Raw genomic sequence first — 21,421 nt, 5'->3', positions numbered from 1 at the left:
GTCAACTCTGCCAGGAGTCAAGACCCAACTTGAATTTAGAGATCTGTGAAGTGATGCCTTGGGCTGTCTTGTTGTTGGACACTAGTTCATTAAATCTCTAGTAAGAATGACCAAAAACATACTTTATTTAACTTTCTTGCTGTGTTTAACCTAGTCTGACTTAAATGGGAGTGTGGGACTAACCAAAGGCTGGTATCAGGGTAGTTCTTGTTGTCTTTGGTTGGTTAATTTTTACTTTTGGGGCCAGGGCAGTGTTGGGTGATTCTTCTTTTGGTAGCTGCCATGTCTTCGAGATCATGGGTGTGTCCTTATCATGTCTTACTAAGTGCACAGCTGGGTTGTCTTGAAGGAAATTGGTTTAAGTCATTGAAATGAGTCAGCAATGAAATGGAACATTGTAGAAATATGGGCAAATATTTAGGAACTGTGTGTTAAGAGTGTCTCATTAACTGATAACAAATTGTTCTATTGGATGTTATCAGTTCTGGGGATATGCTTCTGTTTCTTCTCACGCTTCTACTAACTGGAAAACAGGGTTTTCCAAAGATTCCTTGCCATATCTAGACCATGATCTAATGCTGGGAAGCAATGGAAAATCATCTTAGAAATAGCAGAGTTAGTGGAGGTGTTGGTGTTGATAAAAGTAAATAGCAGATGCAAGTATTTTGTATTGGAAAAGTTTGTAACTATATTGTTCTGTCCAATGCTTTCAACATAAATTTCCTGTTTTTAAATCTAAAAGGAATCATTGCATGCTGAGATGGTGTCTGGGGGGTCAGACACTGCAGAGATGTTACCAGCACAGTTGTGGTGCTTTCAAAGTCCTACCCACCCCAGGGAGCTGCCTAACTACTATAGGTATCTACATAAATAATATAGATGGTAAGAAAGCTGGAAGTTTGGAGGTAAAAATGTCTGGTAGATGCCTCTCAGTAGGAAAGGGAGAAACTATATCAAGATCTCCTTATCTTGAAATTTATTTGGATCTCTCAAGTAAAACTGGTTCTTGCTGGATCCTGGATTGGAATTGTCATGGATGTGCCGATGAAGATTCAGTGATACTTTCCTTCTCTGCTGGTAGTAATCAAAGAGATTGTCAGGTGTGAGACAGTTAGAATGTTTTATTTTTGGTAAATAAAATTGAGGGTCTTGATTCTTTCTTATGTCAAACAATATGCAAATTTTAATATAAAATTAAAGACTTTCTGGCCTTGCTAACTTCATGTTTAGTTGAGCATTTTAGTTGATTTAGTTGACCATCTAGTTGATCAACTGACTAAGAGATGTAAATTTAATTAAATGCAGTACTTTTCAAAAGCTAAACTCTAGAGTGATTTTGTATAAATTATGTCAAAATAAGCAGATTTAAAACATCTAGCCTCCTCTCTTACTGTAAGCCAGATCAATTATTCTGGGAAGCTGCCTTGCATGCTTTTTCCCCCCTCCAAATAAGAAAAGATTAATAGGTACTTAGGTTTAAAGACAAAATGTGCCATTGTGTGATGTCAGTTTTGTGATGGAGATGAAGTGAGGTGGTTTGGATTTCAGATGGAGCTCCAGTGCTGTCCTTCCAGCAGAGCTCAGCCAGTCCCTATATCCTTTCTGCTCCTTTTCGTGGTGTCCATGGTGAGAATAAAAGTGAGTGACTGATTGTGAACTGTTCTGAAAGCCCACTAATGCACCCACTTTTCTTTCATGCCTCTCTTTCTGTGAAGGTTGGAGTTGTGTGTTTCTTCCCACTGATGCTTCCCTAGTTTGAAGAGTTTCCCTGCTCTGTGGGTGGAATTGCTGGCTCTATTTTGGTGTCCTGCTGTCACCCTTGCAGGGAGCCTCCATGCCTGGTGCTGCTGTTGGGATTTTTTCAACCCAAACCTCCCTCCAGAGAACTGGAAGTATAGACCAGTCAACCACCTTTCCTCAAATTATTAGTCCTTTGTCACATCCTATTGGAAATGGCAGAATATCTAGAAATCCCAGGCAAGTGTTGGCTACATCCACAGGGAGCAGCTCTGCATCATCTGTGCAGCCAGATGAACACCCAAACGAGTTGCATTTGCTGCTTGTTGTGAATATTTATGTGTTGTGCACTAGAATTGCTCTGTGTTCAGGCCTGAGTGGTTCTGCACAGCAGATGTGTTTGGTGCTCTGTGGTTGCTTCAAGTCTTCTGTTAGGATGGATCAGCCAACCTCAGCTCTGCACTTTAGTCTTCCTTGAAATGATTTTAAATTTTTTCTTGTATACATTTTCTTATTAATTAATTTAGTATTTGGTTATTTTAATGCCTAGAATGTGTTACTACTTTATGTGACATCCTGCCATGAGAGATTTTGTTCTGTCTTACAAATCACTCAACTGTAACACCAAGGAAAAAGTAAGACTGACACATGTGGTGCTGGAATAGGTTTAACCGTGTTTGTGATAGATTTTCTGGAAAGAATAGTCTCAATATATCCTATGCTATCGAGTAGTCAAGTTACAGTTTGCATTGTGGAATGATGTCTGTTTATGCATCCGAATATTAATGCTGGGCAGTGGGGACAGCAGGAAAGCCCATCTTGAGAGGTATTTCTAGCTTCCAGTTTTAGGAGACAGGTGCATTGTAGAAACAAATACTGACTATAGTTGAAACAGATGGTGACCTGTAGTTAGGTCTCTTTCTTTTAAAAGAAGAAATACAAGAAATTACAGTCATGCAGAATTTGATGTGTTCCAGTTGAATGCTAATTGTGACAGTTGCCTGTGGCTTTGTAACAGGGGTGGCTTTGTTTAGCTGTAAATGTCGTGGCCAGGGGGGTCAAATACTATCCGAAGTGGCTGTGGGTAAACTGCCATGTAGGCCAGTTGAAGCAGAGTTTGTTGTTCTGAGTGAATTTTGTCTTTAAGTTTTGTTTTTGAGTTTGAGCAAATGAAAAATCCCACCACAGAGCAAGCCCAAGGCTTAAGTGCTGAAAATGTGCAGATGCCTCTCTGCATGTCCATCTTTTATCACAGAGATGCTTCTCCACCCTTTGCTGTTGCTGTACATTATTTTTGGCTATAGGGGCCCCAAATTTTTTGAACCAGTGGACAAGCCAAGTGCTGGGACAACTCTTTTCTTGCAGTTCTGAATTCTGGCTCTTAGCTCGTTGCCTAATTCATGAGATTTTTTTTTTTTTTTTGCTTTTCCCCCTCTGCATTTTAGTTTTCTGCTCTTTTAATTTTTTTCAGCTCCTTCTTAATGATATGTTAAGATTTAGCCTCCTTTTTATCCTGGGCTCTTTAATTCATAGTAGTATTTTCTGTGACTTGCTGTCATAGAAACGAGGGCTTTAGAGGACCTTACGAGCTCGTGTAATCCATTTCACTACCTCAAGGAAAAAACTACTCTTCTTAGACCAACTCTGGCAGACGTCTGTCTCACCTATTTTTAAGAACCTCCAACGAAGCAGATTGCATGATCTCTCTGAGTGAGTAGCCTAAAATCCCGCCTGTTGCAGTTTAAGTCAGATTCCTTCACCAAAATATCTCTGAAAACATTTCCAGGAGCAAATTATGTTGCCAGTTCTCTAGCCTGTACTTTTACTTTTGGTGTCTGTTTTTAAACTTAATTTGACCCTTAGGACATTTGTAAATCAGTTCATTAGGCAGTTGCAACTCAGTTGATTTTAGTTCCATTTCATTATGTGGGCCATACAGGTTGTGTTTCCTCAGTTGCCTCAGCTGACACCTAAATTTGCCGCTGTGCTCTTGCCATGTTAGGGCTGCAACCTCTTCAGACAAGCTCGTTCCTGGAAGCACCCTCAGAGTGTGAAAAGCTCAATTGTGTAGAAAAAAGCCCAGCGATGTTGTGTTATTGTGGCTGCAAACAGGAGCCTCCTCTTTGTTTCAGCTCCCCATTTGGAGACACTGCTGTGGTGTGTAATCTCTCCCTGGATTGGTCTGAGCTGGCACCTTCAGTTGTCCCTCTGCCTGTCTTGATGTCTTCCCTCCTGAATTAGGAGGATCCCTCCCTCCTGCTGATTTGCGTGTTGTTATGCATATGAAAATTGCTTTTTTTCTCTGATTGGATAAAGTAGCAGTTTTCTCTTGTTGCACCATATTTTTTAAAGATCTCTGCTTAAGTACAGCTTTTAAAGCATTTTTTTTTCTCGCTGCTGTGAAGCAATCTGCTATTTTGTTTGAGAAAGGATACCATAGGTAAAAAATTTGCCTTGTAACTTGGATAGCACCGTAGCAAATAAGTTGGCGTTGCACGTTTTCTGACTTGCAGGTACAAGCTTGGACCCAGGGAGCGTAGCCAGGAGGGGCTGGAAGGCAAAGCTGTGATGACATGTTCAGTATCCAGGTGGAGGGCCAAGAGGGCAGCTGCGCGGCGCTGGGTTGCATTCCAATGTGCTGATCCGTGGAACAGCGTTGGCATACGCTTTGGAAGCTGCTGCTTGCTCTCCTGGCTGTAGGGAAGGGGCTGAGGTGATGGCAGGGAAGTAAGGGGTGAGTCTCTGCAGAATATTTTCATGTGATTGTGGCCTATCCTGAACAGGCTGGACATTTGAAGCTTTGGCACTTCTTTCTGGTGTCCTTATGTACCGTGCTGCCTCTGGTAGCTCCACAGTTAATAACTCCAGTGTGGGTTGTTAAGATTTTTTTTTTTTTCTTTTGCCTCCTTGATTCCTGAACTGGTTAATTAAGTTGTAGGGAGGTTATATTTTTCTCACTACTTGGGGGCTTAATGGGGTGGAGACTTTGGAAGCGGTTTAACAATTTCACATTTTATATGCTCTAATGAATTTCCCAGGATTTTGGAAGGGTTGTATCGAACTTTAGCATCGTAATTCCCAGCATTTTATTTATACTAAAATAGGTTAGTGGTGTATTATGAGGCCCAAAGAGCCAACAGATTACAAATGAACTAATGAAGACATTGTTTCTCTTGGATAAAGGCTATGACTCATGGTTGTAACTTGTACTGAAGAACTAGAGACTGTGAGCTTCACCAGGACCACAGGCTGGCACTGGGGTTCCTCTTCCCTTCCTTCTTATTTCAAACCTGTATTTGATTTCAGGTGCAGAAAAAAGAGGGTTTGCAAGGACCAGAAACAACTCTGAATCTGCAAGAACTCCCCAGAACTTCGATAGGAAGAGGCAACTCTCTGAATCACAGACAGAAACAATGAACAATTCAGACAGCAGAATAAATCCCAGACAACTGGGAACTCCCAGAGGTATTAAAGCAATGTGTGTACACGCTTCAGGAATAAGCTGCCTTGAAGCCTGTGCTTTAAAAGATGGGCTGGGATGAGTGCTATTGACTTTAAAAATGACTGTTGATTATTTGTAAAATATGATTGTTCCAGGGTTTTCAGTGTTCTGAAGTTGGGTGCCAGTATTTCTAGGCAAGCTGTTCTCAGAAGTTCAACTTTGAATATAAAACCTCTGTACAGATTCTCTTAAGATACACAGACATGTTTGATGGGCAAAATAACACTTACAACTTTTTGTTTGCAGGAGGATCCTATGCTGCTGCCCCAGCATCAGGTGACAGAAAGAATCTAAATAAACCCACTCGAGGGAGAAAGAAGAGTATATTTGAAGCCTACATGTCAAAGGAAGATGTTTCAGCAGGACTGAAAAGAGGAGAACTGATTCAGGTGCCTGAACTGTAGTGTCCATGCTCTTGTGATAAATCTGCAGAAATCGCAGGCAGTTGTTGGAAATCAGCAGCAGTTGATGACAGGGAATTGATGTAGCGCTTGTAGATGCCAGAGGGAGATATTTTTCCTTTCTCAGGATGTTCTACAAGTGGGATGGAATCTTCTATATTCCTCTGAAGTAGTTTTTTGCTTGATTACATGTTCTATAAAATTCCTGATCCACACTAGTGATAAATTGCAGATTTCTGGTTGAATAGTGTGCTGGTGATAATTACTGGGGAGACACTTCCTTTTACAAATGATGCTCAAAACAACAGCAGTTGCTGGTAGCCTCTGTCTGTGTCTGTAAAAGTAAAAAAAAAAATGCCCATAGCAAGATACCTCTTGCTGAAATTTCTCACAAAAATGTTTGTGCTTCTTTTTGGAGCAGCAAAACTGCAGCCATGATTAGATAGCAATTATTTTCTAAAGAATGTGGGGGTGGACCCACTATCCTGTGTGCTGGACAGAACTGATTTACATGAAGGCTGGCAGGGCTGAGACAGAGGAGAGGAGAGCATCCTTGCACCACCATTCATAGTAGTCCTCAGCATGGCGTATTGTTCTTCAGGACACACCTGGCATCCCAGTGAGATCAGACTGGCTGGAGAAGAAAGGCAGGTGGAAGTCACTGAGGCATGTTATCCATGCTGAGGCATTATTTACCCAAACACACACAGGTCCATTGCCATTTAATTACTGTTGTAGTGTTGTGATACTTACTTTCATCAATACACTGGAGCCTCAAATGACACCACCTCAGTTTTTGTCTGATTTTTTTGTTGTAATTGCATAATAATTATTGTATATCATTATAATGGCATAATCTCTGGAAGTGTGATGAAGATTTTCCATAAAAGACTGATTGATTCTATCCTGAAGATCAATCTCATGCACTCTTAGCTTTGAGAGAAATCATATCCCTGCTGATGATCAGCATGGTCCACTGGGCTACTTGGACCTTAGGCCAGTGCATTTTTAAAGACCATCACAGACATCTGCAATGGGAGGCAAATGGTGAGGGAGGAAATGGGAGCCTTAAGCTGTGACTTCCCTCATGGCTGCACTGACATATGGCATCAGCTAAAGCTTCTGCTTCACCTTCAGGAGTGTTTTTGGCACCATTTTTGTTAGCACTGCCTGATAGTGTTACGTGCAGTATGCGTAGACTGCCTGTGAGGTCAAGTGCAGCTGCAGATGGAGCACATCATGCTGTGACTACTACCTGAGAATCCCATTGAAATGCTGAATCCCCACAGACCTGTGATTGCATGATCCCTGGCAAAAGAATCCCTAATTCTTGTAAATATGTAGTGTCTACTCCAGGTCATGTGCTTCGTAACTGGAGGAGTCATACGTGCTTTCTTAGGCTCTGTCTGTTTTCCTTTCATCCAGTTCCACATTTCAGGGAAACAATTGAGGCTGTAGAAGCTGGATTTAATCATTCAGAGCTGAGTGTTAGATCATGAGCTCAGTATTTCTCATCTTCAGTTCATTCATCCTTATGATTTCATCAAGACCATTCATCACTGCAGCCTCAACCAGGATAGGTGAGATCCTGAGGGCAGCTTTAGTGAATAGTTGAATATTCGGTGGTTTTCTCTACAATGGCAAGAGACAGAATGAACAAATCCCTGTTGTGTTAATCCCCAAAACCAGAGCATTGCTCTCACATGGTAACCTGCAAAAAGGGTCCACAAGAGCCTATGGAAAGGGAGGACAAACCTATTGGTCTGAATCTGATGGCCCTGAGGAAGCTGGAGTGCTCCCAGGCAGCAGCATGCCTCTCTGAACATGGGCTGTCTCCTGGAACATCCTGGAAATACTGGATCTGCTTATATTTGGATGAAAATTTGAGAGCTCTCTTAGGGAGAAAAGCACCTACCATAACACTGAGATTTTTGCTGGACCTTGGCAATGCAGCTGTGCAACAAAATGTTCCTGAAAGCCCAACCCACAGAAACTACTGGCAGACCTGGAGATTGCTCAGATGACACACAAGTGCCATGAAGATTAGGCAGCCCTAGATCAGGAAGAGTGAAAAGTTATCTTTATGGGTGCTGACGTCTGTCAGTAATATTGATCTTACTGGCTTCTGGTACTGTATCTGACATAAGTCATGTTTCGATAAGTAGCACGAGAAGTGTGCCCTGCAGATGCCTGGATTCGTTTAGTCATGCGACGTGTCCGGAAGTGTCTTTCCGCTAGAAAAGGGATCTGAGTTCAGGCGAATTCTTGCGAATGCACAGAATTCCCACTTCCCTGTCCTTCAAATTGCAGGGAGCCAACCCCAGGCGTTTGGGGTTGGTTGGAATCTCACCGGATGGCCCAAAGGCAAACAAGAGTGAATAACTCGTCATTCTGCGAGCGCACGGTGGTGATTACACATAACAGATGAAATCGGGCTGTGTATTAAAGAGCATTGACCCAAAGGACTCTAATCATCCTCTGAAGCATCAGCCAGAAACTCATGTCTGCTCCACTCCTCCAGCGTCTCCCAGACCCTCCCTGCAGGGCTGCTGGGGTCAGGCGGAGCCAACTGAGATGTAGAGCCTGCTTTGCTGTTGAAAGGGTGTTTTTCCTTGGAAAGCTGTTCTTTTCTGGATGAGAAAGCTGGGGTTTTCCTGATTTTCATGGATTATTTTTTCAAAGGAAGCCTTGGTAGCAATCAGATACTTGTGCACCCTGACCTTTTTTTGGTGTTTTGTACATACAAACAAATCTAGGCATATGTGTTACAATAGTTGTTATAAACTGCTTGGTTTGGGATGCTTGAAGTTTTGTCTGAGTACTGCCTGCCCTAGGTTTAGCAGAGCAGCTTGAGAAATCATGACCCTTTTGTGTCTCACTGGGAAAGTTCAGTAAGGTTAGAAACTTTATTGCCAAGAGCCTGTGAAGCTGCCTTGAATCATCAGAAAATGTTTTAGAAACCTTCCTGCAGACCTTGTTCTTCCCTTTCATAACAAAGGCCCTAATGACAGAAAAACACTGATAAATATAGCAGCTATTATTTGCAAGCCATTGTAAAATAATACAACATTAGTGTGACATCATGAGACTCTGCAGCCAGATCCTCACCCCCTAATACACATATGAGAACAGTTGTTCATTGCAGATGGGGAGAGTGACTGGTTCCAGATATGATATCACAGCGTGAAATGTACAACATTGTAAATAGGATTTTCATGGGCACAGATAATAGGGCCCATCTGCTTTCTAAGATAAATTTTGTGAGTTTCTTGCTTAAAGGAAAGAGCTGAAGTTTTTTAATATTACTTGACGTAAGAATTCTAATGCTGATCATAATTGGATAGTGCATATAAAATGCAGATATACAGGCTGCACAATAAATGTGGTAACACTGTGCTCCTCTGTGCATTTGCTGGAGCTAGGCATCCATGGGCAGAGTTGCTGCTCTGGTGCCTTCTGGACCATGGACACAAACCCTGATTTTTGTGGGCACGATTGGCATTTATACATGACTGATTGACAGCTGTCCCACACTATTCAAGGGGATTGTGCAGAGGAAAACAGGATATCCACTCATCTGCTTAGTGCTGGTGGGTTTATCCACAAATGAGAATTGACTCATTGTCAGACAGAGCAACAATCCCTTTCCATTTTTTCCTTTCTCTCTGTAGCAGCTTCTGATGACCGATTCTGAGAAATAAGTGGAGGACAACCATTGAGAGTTTTCCATCAGTGGGTACCAGTGCTAATAGAAACTGATGACAGCAAGTCCACTCTCACTTTGCTTAAGCATAAAATACCCCAGGGTTTCTCTCAGTGGGTCATCTTTGTTTCCATGCTGTTGTTCTGGGTTATGCCTGGAGTATCATTGTTAGTACAAGTTATGTGAGATATAAAATGAGATAGTGTAGCAGAGTACTCAAATAGTATCTAAAGACTATGGAATACATGCTGCTGGCAGTCTGGTATTCTGTATTTGCTGGTACACTTTTGTAATAAGTGCAATGGAAAATCTTCGTAAATCTGTGAATTCTTCAAGGCAGCAAAAGTTTCACATGTAATCAGCTCTATTTTCCTATTGGCTGAGTGTTTCCCAGAATACATAAAAAATTATTTGCTGCAGTAAAGTTTTAAAGAAGCAATTCCTGTGAGATGCTCCTATGATTGCTTAACACAGAAGTGCAAACAGATGGAATCTGTTCATGTAATAAATTGGCTAACATTACTTCAAATATACAAGTGGAGAATTTTCTAAAATTTCTTCCCAGAGCAGAAGCCTGTTGGAAGGCAAATACTTAAGTTGTATTCCCATAAGATTCAAATGCTATCAGTTTGAACTGCAGTCACCTGAATCCTAATTTCCAGGATCCTTTTGGGATGCAGATGTGTAGCCTATAAGGCTTTGGTTGGCTCTGCCTTTCTCTTGGATGGACCTGAGTGCAAGCAGCAAAACTGGTTGGTTTACTTTGGAGGGTTGATACGAATTTGTTGCAGGTGACTTGGCCTTTAAGTTGGCAGATAACAAAGCAGAAATAGATAGACCATAGAATTTTCAAATGTATTTAAGATAGTTTGCCTTTAAGTATGTTTAAACAGAATTTAATCCTCTAGACTTTAAATGTTTATTTTTGGAAAATCCTTTTAATTCTTTTTTGGAAGTGTACTTTATTATCACAGAGTTACTGCTGCTGTCTGTTTGCAGGAACAGCCTAAGCAGCCAGAGCCCCATAAGAATGATACCTGCTGCCATGCAAGCTCAGCTTTTCTTTTCCTCTTTCCTTGTACCCTCCAAAATAAGCAAACCCAACATTCTCCTTTTCCAAGACAGAGCAAGCCAAATTGTTTCTATTATCCAATTGTTAACAAAGTTGGTGGATGCTCAGCAGAAAATGTGTGAAAGGAACAGGACAGTTTGGATCCTCAGTTCACCCAGTAGCAGCAACAACTAATGATTCAACATCTCTTTGATGACAGACTGCAGTAGATCAGCTTAAGCCTATCATGAAACTGCCTTTTGGCTTGAAATTGCTTGGATGCTAAGTTGTCAAGACTTGAAATGTATAATGGAAATTTAGATGTATCTCATGTTTCACTGTAGATGTATTACCCACAGCTCTCTAATTTAACTGGTGTTAAATAAAATTAATAAGATTCAGGCATAATCTTTCTCCTTCTTTTCTTTTTTTTTAAGGGACCCTTGAGAATAAATCCCAAGAAGTACCATGAAGCCTTCATTCCATCTCCAGTAAGTGTAATTTTATAATGCTTTGAAGTTCATGAGTAAAGGTGCATTAAGATAGGAGTTATGCTGTGCACAGGAGGTCACTCAGAGGTGAATGAGTTGGAATAAATGAACACAATCTGGATTTTCTTTTATATCAGATATTCCCAACCAAATCCTGCTTTCTCATACCTCAAAGAAACACTTTGCTTGTTCTGAAGTTGGGGATACTGCAGGGTCCCACAGAGGCCAGCTGAAGTCAGGTTTGAGGACCACCAGATAGCGTAATCAGAAACCCTTGGTTTATGGCTGCAGAGGTTTTATAGATTTTCCACTGATTTAAGTTAATCTTCCCTAAACAAATATGCTCTCCATTTTCGATCTGCTGCATGAGCTAATTTGAAAAGTCATTCCAGAAATAATATGCGTGATTCCTTTTCATGTGCCCGCTTTGGCACGGGCTGTATCTTGGTTGGCTTGGGATGTGCTTTTGCCACATGGGACTGGCTTGCACCTCTTCTCTCTTCTTGCTTTATTTTGACAGAAAAGAAGGACTCTTGCAATTTCAGGGCCTTCCAGTCGGGAAGGTGACCTCACAGCTGGCACAGCCAAAGCTTTTTATCTGGCACTGACTTGGTCAAAGTGTTGCTGTTAATGAGAGAGTTTTATATTGAAATGTTTTGCTAGTGTGGGGATGAGAAGTCAGAGCCTGCCCTGAGACAGTGAAACACTGATTATGTTGTTGTCCCTGCTACTGACAGCACTATTGTTTTGAGGCTTGGACTGAAAGCCTTGAAATTCATGGTGGTTTTCAGTTCATGTTGTGAATTCAGGGCGATGTTTTGGAGCTTTGTTAGAGAAAGTTGGCATTACAGGGGTGGGAAAAGATTGGGGCTGCACAGAATACACTAACATTAACTAGAAGAAGTACAGAGCAGCTCTCTGGTACATCAGGAAGGAAGTGTATAAGTGAAAGGAACTTTGATCCTTCCTTTGCCAGGTGTCCTTGTAGGTGTGATAAGTGTAAGCTGTTAAATATATTCTCTGAATTTACAAAATGCAAGGTTAAAAGAGAAGTTCAGCTACTCTCATGAATTATTTGGATGTGAAGCTTTATCCCTAATCGCCCCTCTGGTGTCCAGCTGTTGCCTTGTGCCTGTTCTGTGTGCAGGAATGCATACATTAAGGAGGGCTAGCAGAGGTGGTTATCTCAGCTATCTTTCTACTTTTCTGCCCTTTATGGAGATGAATAGTAGAACCAACACCTGGATGAAGATCACTCTGGCTTGTGTAGGCACAGTCATTTAACAGAGATGCTTTGGGAAGCTTATCCTTTGTATAACATTATTTGCCATAATGGAGGGGTTGCAGCCTTGGTGTTCTGCAGAACTTCTCGTCATTGCCAGATGCTGCAAGAGCTGCAGCTGTGAAAAATCACCCTTTCTTTCCTGCTGTTGACGAGGGCACTGTACCCCTTTCACTTCAGCTATGTCTTGGCCATGGCTTCATGGAGTTCAATGCCACAGCTGTTCACCTTCTGACACCAGAAGTCCCTGCGTGTTCCTTGCTTCACATGTGCTCTGTCTGCTCATCTCATTGTTGCATGAAGAGTTGAGGGGAAGGCCGAGGGCTTTCTTCTTGAAGCTACCCAGAGAACAGACCCCAGGAATTTAAATCTCTGCCTTCCATCTCGTGTGTTCCCTGCACAGGGTGGTGCGGTTTGAAGTGTCAGTGTGAAGGATGGTGCTGCTGAGCATGATTGACAGTGGCTGAAGCTGTGCTGTGCTTGTGGGAGACACTTCCAGAGGAGATGGAAGTGCTGTAGATCTCTTGTCAGAGGGGGATATGGAGTCCTGCTGGAGATACTTGCAGAGAAAGGTCCGTGCTCCTTGGAGGGGGCTGCGGAAGTCTTGGGGCCATTATGGTCGACAGAGTAGATGCACCCCAGGGACAGCTAAGACTTTGCAAGTGATTGTGTTCTGTTGTCATTCAATGCCATTTTAATTGCATTAGTAATCTGAAGTGTCAGCTGTGCAGAGGAAAAGTGGGATGCACAAATTTTCTTGAGAGTGCGTAAGTTCACCCAACAGTTGTGAGCCTGAAGCTGAAGATATAGAGATGTTTCTTTTTGGAGGGAAAACCAAAACTGATGGCAATTTTCTGATTACAGCTTTGTTGCAGATGTTGAAATTAACTGCTGTAAAATAGATGTGCACATGCATATGTAAATTTGTGTGTATATATATATATAAAAATATAGTTTGGAAAGAGTGTGTATGGGTGCAATTAAAGACAAGACTCTTGCGGAGGGTGGAGATGCAGCTGTAACCAGATAGTGTGATATGTCAGGAGAAAAGGAAAAAAAGCAAAGCAAATTATTCTGAATGCCCACCTGTGTCCTACAGCACAGAGCAGCTACAGGTACAGACAAAAAAAAACCAACAAACCTAACCCAAACCAGGAATTTGCCTGAGAAAGTGACTTTGAACATTCCATTTTTATGTATATGACAGATTTAGGTAAAGAGTTGGAGCTGAAAGGAAAGGGTGGGGAGAAATAAGGAATAAGACCATGTGTAAAAAATCTGGCTTTTTGAAAAGAACGGTTTCCAATTTGAATTATGTTGGTCCAAGAGGCTTTGCAATTTTTCTGCATCTTGTCATGGGAGGCAGCTTTCACACAGCTGTTGAGCTGCTGCTGCTGCTTTTCTTTCTAAGAGTAATTTGGTCTCTTGGAGGGCAGCCTTAGTTTCACATCATGGCAGGGTTCTTCCTTTTATTGTTTTGGTATCTAAGCAGAGCAAGATACTTATGTGATATTTGGGCTTCATGTTTTCAGGTTATAAAAGAAGTTTTTCTTGGACACTGAGCATGCTGGTAGTTCTGATTGGATTTATTCATGCATATGAGACTCAGGAGTGTCTGAGAAACAGCTGAAGTTGCCATTAAGACTTTTTAAGTCTTGTGAGGCTGTTTTTTTCTTTGAAAGACAATGAAGTACTAATCTGAAGAAACTTAACCTCCTTTTTTGTACCTCAAAACTATGCAAAGATAGCTTTCTTTAGAAAAACTGTTTAAACTGGTCATATTGATAATAAATGCTGACATTGTTTGACATGTTCATTGCACTGTAAACAGACACATGGAATTTTTTGTATACTGAATTATGGAAAGCAGAAGAGCATGGTCAATATTATCAAAAGAAAAAAGACCAAATTGGTAATCCTTTAAAAACTAAAATCTTTGTGTTAGCATCTTCAGGAAACTTTGTTCATCCCATGAAGAAAATGTCCCAAAACTAAATCTAGAATAACCAAATGCCAGACATGTCTGGAGTGGATAATCATAGTGTACGTAATTAGTAGAGACTCTTGTGCAAGGATTCTAACCCAGAATATTCAGAGAAGGTGTCCTGACATGTCTTTTACAGTAAAAGATCTCCTGGCTTGCAGTTGGTATCTGTGGTTATCATTATTTGGGATACCTTCTAACATTTGTTGTGCCAAAAGCAGAATATATGGTGTTAACTCATTTGAAAAACAAGAGACTGCATCCCTAACTACAATCCAGACCACCTTCGCAGAGTGCTCTGCTGATCCAGGAGCTGCATGTCCCTGCTTTCCCAGCTCACTAGAGGAGCAGCAGGAGCTCTCCATGGAGCACTTTGCAGAGACTGTCTTGTAAACAGTTCTGAACACTTGTCTGTTCTGAACACTGACTTTGAATGTTTGAGGTGGGAAATTAATGTGTCAAGAGCTGTGACAGCAGAAGACTCTCTACCTGTTCCCAAGAGTAACTGTAGAGGAACTGAGACAACACATTTGAGGGCTTGGCTCTGTCTTGTGTAAATAGTATGGAACTACTGTACTGGCACATCCATACAAAGGTGCTCATTTGCTGAAAGATGCTTTATGTTAAATGGCACATGGTGAATCCATTTTGTTCCTGTGCACAACTGCAGGGTATTTGCCTCACCTCAGGGTGTGTGTCTTTCTTGATGGCAGTGTTTTAAATCTCATAACAACCATGATTTAATATGTTTTGGTCTGGCACTTACTTTTCTTCCTCTTTGACTAGGATGGAAGTCGTGATATCTTTATTGATGGAGTAGTTGCTCGTAACAGAGCCCTGAACGGTGACATCGTGGTGGTGAAGCTTCTTCCCAGGGATCAGTGGAAGGTCAGTTCAGTATATTTTTGCTGTGATTTGAAAGAGCTTATTATGATTTTCATCACTAAACTTGTAGGGCCCGAGACAGAGAACGGAGAATTTCCTACAAATCAGATTAGCTAAATTGAGTTTATGCTGCTGTTGATTAAAAGACTTTATCCATTACAATGTTGGAAGAAGTGATACCTAAGGTGTTGAAACCTCATTCTTTGCATGGAATGGCCTTTATTATATCACTGTATGGGAAAGTCTGATGAGACTGGTTCCAAGCACAGTTATCAGAGGTGACTTTTGGTATCTGCTATCTGGCTATCTTCATGCTGTGGTATTTTGGATAGCGCTGTGTAGGTGTTTGCAATTCCTCGTGTATTTGACAAGTGTTCACTTTGTGTTGACAAAGCTTTAGTTATGATTAACGCTCTCTAATTTTTGGGTCCCCAGTCCATGAAAAGCTTATCTTGTCACAGGTCCAGATTTTGTGGTAATACCCTTCTTTACATGAATGAAGCATGTGTGAAATGACTGGAGCAATACAAATGTGGGACAATTGCTTTTCATTTTCATGTCTGAGGATTTCACTAAGATCACTGTCTGGGTTTTTGTTTGTTGTTTTTTTCTTCTTTTTCCACTGAAGAAACTTCTTTCTCTAATCAAACTTTATCCTTTCAAATATCTGGATAATTTTATCTTGTTTGAGGTTTATCTTTTAACACTTCTATGCTAGGGCAGTTTTTGCTCCTTTTCTCTAGTTGCTGGGAGATGGAAGCTGCAGTTAGCAGTTTTAACATGGGTTTTCACGTGTAAGCATGACAGAACCACCACAACTTTTGAACTTTTTGAACTTTTCGTGAGAGTTTAAACACTGTTATAGATCTTATAGACAAAATTAATAGTAAGGATGTTTCCAGCGGAGTGGGCACTGGTCCGAACTACTTTGGCCTGGTGCTTTTTACTCACTCCGGCTGCCTTCTCCACATGTCTTTGTTGCTATGTGATTTTAGACTTGCAAATGCAAGGTGTTTAGTCTGGTCATTTGCTGAACCTTCTACCTATTCTGTTAAATCTAATAACAATTGAAATGATGGTTTAATACATATTAGGACTTGTCTCTTCTTTTCAACTATGCATAAAATGAGTGAATGACGTGCATATTTATTGACACACATAAGTATAAAATTAAAGCTAATACAAAAGCCAATCATAAGTGGGATCTAAGGTATTACAGGTATATCCATATACAAATAAAAGAAAGAGGTCTGCTGCTGTCTCAGTAACCTCTGAGAACCAGTTTTGAGGGTCAAAGCAAAATTTCTTCAATAGGTATTCAAGACTTCAAGTCAGAGTTCCCTAAAACTATGTTGATAACTATGTGTTTTGATCACCAAATCCATATACACAAGTAATCTTTTGTATTAAACTATTTAATATAGATGGAAAAATTCAATAGTTTGGATGCTTAAATGCTTTGCCAGGACCTGCCAGCACAAGGGCTTCTTTGTAGGCCTGATAGAGGTTGCCTGAGCTGGAAGCTTTGTCTGCAGTTTTCCATTTATATCTGTTTCTAAACAAAGATAATGCCTCTCCCTTTCTCTTCTATTCTCATACCTTCATATGTTCAACAGTAATGATCTTTTATGAATAGAAGAGGAAGAATCCAGAATGTTATCTCTGTCCTGGGAAAATACATGAATAAATAGAACTGTTAGAGAAGTGGTATCTGACTGCAAGGAAGCCATTCAAAAGACTCAAGTGTTTTGTAATATGATTATGATTCTTCTGTGGTGAATTTAACCTTGCCAAATGAAGAAGCTGGAACATGCCAGTCATGATTTTCAGCCACATAGGTGCTGGCCTGTGTAGTCTCATTTTTTGTTTCTTGCCATCAGCAACTCAATAAGCGATGACATCCCTTTTCCCCTCTCCCCAAATCTCCTGCTATGCGCTCATGTTTGTATTAGTTCTTTGGGAAAGGTGCCACTAAATTGCACTGAAAGATACTGCCTTCTGCCAAGTAATTCATACTGATTAATAATAAACTGTCGCAAGCTATTTGAGGTTTTTCCATTTGTTTAGTCTCATGCTGCTGCGAAGCTGCCACTTAGGTGTATTGGGGGTTTTCTCCTTCCCATTGGGCCTTTGGAACAAGCTGAAGAGCTTCAGTTATTTCTCTGAAAAATGTAAATCAGATATGTGGTATAACTGATGCTCTCAGAGGAGACTTTACAGGCTCTGTACACATTGGTTTATTAGGATTGAGATGTGTGTGCTGATTATTTTTATGGTTCTCTATTCCCAACATTACCATTGAGAAATGAGCTGGGTTTTTTGCTGTTGTACCAGTTTCTTGCACAAGACAAGGCTGTTGTTTCAGCAGTGTGTTGAGTCTGTGCCTTCTCAGTTTCCAGCACCCTGGCTGGGCTCTGGATGCTCTGGGGGAAGATTTTCCCATTGCTAGTGTAGGTGGTCCTTTGGACCTTCTCCTACAGTCACAATGTATTCCTGTGTTCCAGTAAAGGCAGGACTTAGCTGGCACCTCAGTTCAATTTATGTGTGTAAATGGGAGTTTGTACCTGTGACTGGTAACAAACTATGGATTTTGGATAGAGAAACCTGTGTGTTTGCTTGAGTTGCTGAGAAAACTAGGATCTGCTCTGTCTCTGGTGAATTGGTCATTGCAGGTGAAGTGCCTGTGAGGGAAGAGCCACCATCTGGAGAGCAGTTTCTTCAGGGATATACTGTGTCCCACTGGGCTGTAATGGTGATACCCAACACACAGGTATAAATGCCAGAGTGAAATGTAAGGAGATGGTGAAATACTCTGGATGTGTGGTTATACTTTATGTAATACCTTCTTGAGAGAGACAGCAATATTTTCTCGCTCCAGCCTTCTATTTCTTGGCTCAGTGGTGGGAAATTTATTAGGCTTGAATTTCTCAACATCATGTCCTTCCCAGCATGTGCATCAATTGCTTGGATGAGCTACTGTGGTCCTCCCTCCCTGTGCTTATCCTGTCTGGTCTTAAAGCTCTGTTTGTTCACGTGTCCGCTGGGAGAGCTGTGTGCTGTTCAGCGATGATCAGTTTGTCAGTTCATAATTCTCTGCTTACTATTAGCTCTGATCAAGAGCCAACAATTTCAGTGTGGCACCACAGACTGGAATGAGAGACTTTTTGTCCCCGAAATTTGTTATCTTGCTCTCCTGAAGGAGGTGGCCGTCAGCTTCCTGCCAGGCTTGAGCAGCGCGCATTGCGGTGACCGCAGTTGGAGGCTGCATTTCAGAAGTTCCTCTCCTGTCCTCTTGTGTTACATCTTGGGAATATTGAGGTGCTATGGTAACTTTCAAATATTTAGCTTTTGCAAAGTAAGGTATTTGACTTAGGCTGTTTTTCCAGGTACTTAACCTACTCTTAGCGAATGAAGTCAGAGTGTCATTGCAGTTTGCAAGGCTGTCTCCTGACTTCAAGCTGTAGGTCTTCCCTGAGTCTATGCCTTTATCTTCTGGAAGAGCATCACAATAAAACATAGCCAGTGACAGGATATACCTCAGTCCTTGTCAATTACTCCGATCAAGAAGAAAAATGGTGCTCTATTTCTTGACTGATTTTCATTGCTTTAACTTCCACCCCTGGGTTCTTATTATATTTTACGGAGTTGTGCTTACATCAATTTCAGACGCTTCAATTATACAGTGGTATAATTACTGGAAGTCAAAGAAAATGTTGATATTATGATTACAGCAGTATTTCGTAGGCTCATCAAGGAGGGAAGCAGTGTGTCAGTATGGAGGATAAACCTAACCTGTTTTTCCTCACAGCCTCTTTTTGCTCTTTGCCGCCTGCTTAATTGCCAGACAGAATTTGTTTAATTTCAGGTATCTGTTTTGGTTTTTCTTGCAAGATGTAATTTCTTTGGTGGAAGGAAATAGCATAATAAGTCATTTGATATCACTTGGGGCTTGGATTCCTGGCCCAATCCCTGGTGCTTTTAGAGTAGTAGTTTATAACGTGGAATGTTTTTCATGACAACCGTCTCATGTATTGCACGCTACAGCTGAAATTTTAGTCTTAGTCTGAAAATAGTATCCAGACAAGGACTTGGTGCTGCCCAAAACTTACAAAAAAGAATTTCGGGGTCTAACTCCCTATTGCTTGCTACAACATGCTAGTGAGGTCTCCAGTTATCATAAATATACTGTATATGTAGATAAAATAATTCCTGATTAACCTGCCAGTTTCTCAGAAATTAGTGCAAATCAGTGCCTCTGTTGTTGTTTTATTCATAATTTCCTTATCAGTTTGCAGTACTTCTTTGCACAATTTCCACTTCTTTTGATCTTGACAGAAGGTCTCTAAGGCCACGGATATAGAGCTGTTCATTAGGTACAGTGTGTGTTACTGGATAGTAGGATAATGGGTCCAGCATTTTAGTCACAAAGTGTCCAACAGTGATAGAAACAGTAATGCATCACAGCTCATGAGAGCACATGTTCTGTTCGACACTGAGCTGTCAAATGCAATATAGTGCAGCAGGAGATCTTCAAGCTGCCTCTTCTGAGCCATACATCACAGATAAATATTTAAACACTTTCTGTACAGAAGACATAAAGTATAATTCACTTTTCCCAGCTGTGACTGTTGCTGGCATAATTACAAACAAATGCGAAGAAGGAACAATTTGATTTAAGTAGTCATCACAAATATCACCACGTATAGTTTGAACAGAGCTACGTATCCTGGCAAGTCACTGCCTCCCACTGTTGGTGAAAACCTATGAAGCATTAGTTGTCCAGAGGGGATGCTAGCTTTGGATTTGCCCTGCTGAATAATAATTCATTTCAACCAAATTCTTCTGAGAGTCAGTTTCTTCTCAAAATCTTGCAGCTAATGTAAGGATAACAGTAACTCAGGAGGGGATGAGGTTCTTAGAGGGTTATCACAGCAACACTGTTTGAGTCTAACAATCAAGAATGTTGTTTGGAAACATTACATTCATAATAATAAAAAAAAAAGAGTTCTGGAGAAGTCATTATTGAAATAGTAAGTATTCTGGCACACTAAAAACATTCAAGTGTAATTCATGATATTCAGGAGTAAAGTGGGAAGCCTAAGAAGCCAGCTAGGAAGATGTCCAGAAAAGCAGAGCTCTAGCAAATCTGAAAGGTTGATGGATGCTGTAAGGGAGGAAGGGCAGTTGTTTTGTTTTTTTAATTTGTTTTGCTGTAGGCTTTACAATGAGGGCTGTAAGTTGATGGTCACACACAAGTGCGTGCATATCCCTCCCCATCTTGGCAAATCCCCAAACCACAAATTGGTGGAATCTGGAAAAGCTTCATTACATGCTAACTTTCTAATTGTGCCATTCTTTGGATGGCCACATGTTGTTCCACACTGCTGGGCCTTGGCATGGCTCTTCCCAGGCTTTGCTTAGCTCAAAACTGACTGGGTGTGGAGTAGCAGTGCAGAGGATTGGTAGCAGAAAAGCAGAGAGAGTAGGAAGTGCTGCACACCGGGACATGTGTGGCACTGCGTTTGCTTTTTTGCAGATGTTATCACATTTTGTTAATCAACTATCACTTGAAGTGAATCAACTGACATCTTAACACAGTCAGTATTAATAGCAAGCAATGGCATGCTTTTTATGGTGTATAATGATATAATTACTATAATGATCTGGATTCTGTGAGATTGCTGTGGCCCAGTGCTGTATTCAGCCCTTGCCCCCCCTGCACATGGAAAACAAGGAGGCAGAAACACCAGCCTTTTGGATGTTGCAAGCAACCTTGTCTTCCTGAGAAGGGCCTTTCCTGCCTCTGTCCCTCTGATGGTAAAGCCAAAACCAGGATCCTGAATAATAAAATCACAAGAAAGGTACAGTACAGAGTTTTTGAACAGTCTAATATTCTCTTTATTCTTCCTCCTTCTGTGCTGAGTAAGAGTGATATTAAAAGGCAAATTGTTTGGTTAGGTAGGAAGACAAACTTCTTTTTATTGACTGTCTGCATCCTGTCCTACCAGCGCAGACAGAGTCACATTGCAGCTGTGGTTTGGCTGCACAGGCACAGAATAAGATAAAAACCGTTACTCTTAGGTGAACAATTAAACATTAAATAATCATTTATGACATGTGGTCAGTTGTTACATCCCCAGTGTAATAGTAGCAGATGAGGGTGAATTCAGGCTGTGTGAGATACTGCTAAATTTCAGTGTGTGTTGCTCAAAGAGCTTCATCTTGCATTGAGGAAAGTGCTCTTGGGGCATCTGATCTTACTTTAGAAGAGGAGGCAAGCCAACATTTAATACCTGATGTCTGTTCCTGCTCACTGCTTTTTTCTCAGTCACATAATAATCTAGTACAGCAAATTGTTTCCTTTAACAACTAACTTTTCTTCAAG

The 21,421-nt window shown here is 41.1% G+C and overlaps 1 protein-coding gene across 3 annotated transcripts in view; it reads left to right on the top strand.

Moving 5' to 3' along the window:
• Positions 1-21,421, top strand: part of DIS3L2 (DIS3 like 3'-5' exoribonuclease 2) — a 181,322-nt gene that overhangs the window by 13,253 nt on the left and 146,648 nt on the right. For 2 of the 3 annotated variants that reach the window (XM_083868743.1, XM_083868742.1), the window contains exons 3-6: positions 5,044-5,202; positions 5,486-5,628; positions 10,832-10,885; positions 14,938-15,039. In XM_083868743.1, the coding sequence (XP_083724869.1) occupies positions 5,044-5,202; positions 5,486-5,628; positions 10,832-10,885; positions 14,938-15,039 (458 nt within the window). The remainder of the gene's footprint in view (positions 1-5,043; positions 5,203-5,485; positions 5,629-10,831; positions 10,886-14,937; positions 15,040-21,421) is intronic. The other variant, XM_083868744.1, reaches the window with a different exon arrangement.

Source organism: Zosterops lateralis (genome assembly GCF_965231275.1).
Source record: "Zosterops lateralis genome assembly, chromosome: 10".
Taxonomy (NCBI): Eukaryota; Metazoa; Chordata; class Aves; order Passeriformes; family Zosteropidae; genus Zosterops; species Zosterops lateralis.
Note: the sequence above shows the minus strand (reverse complement) of the source record. Positions and strands in the feature narration are given on the sequence as shown.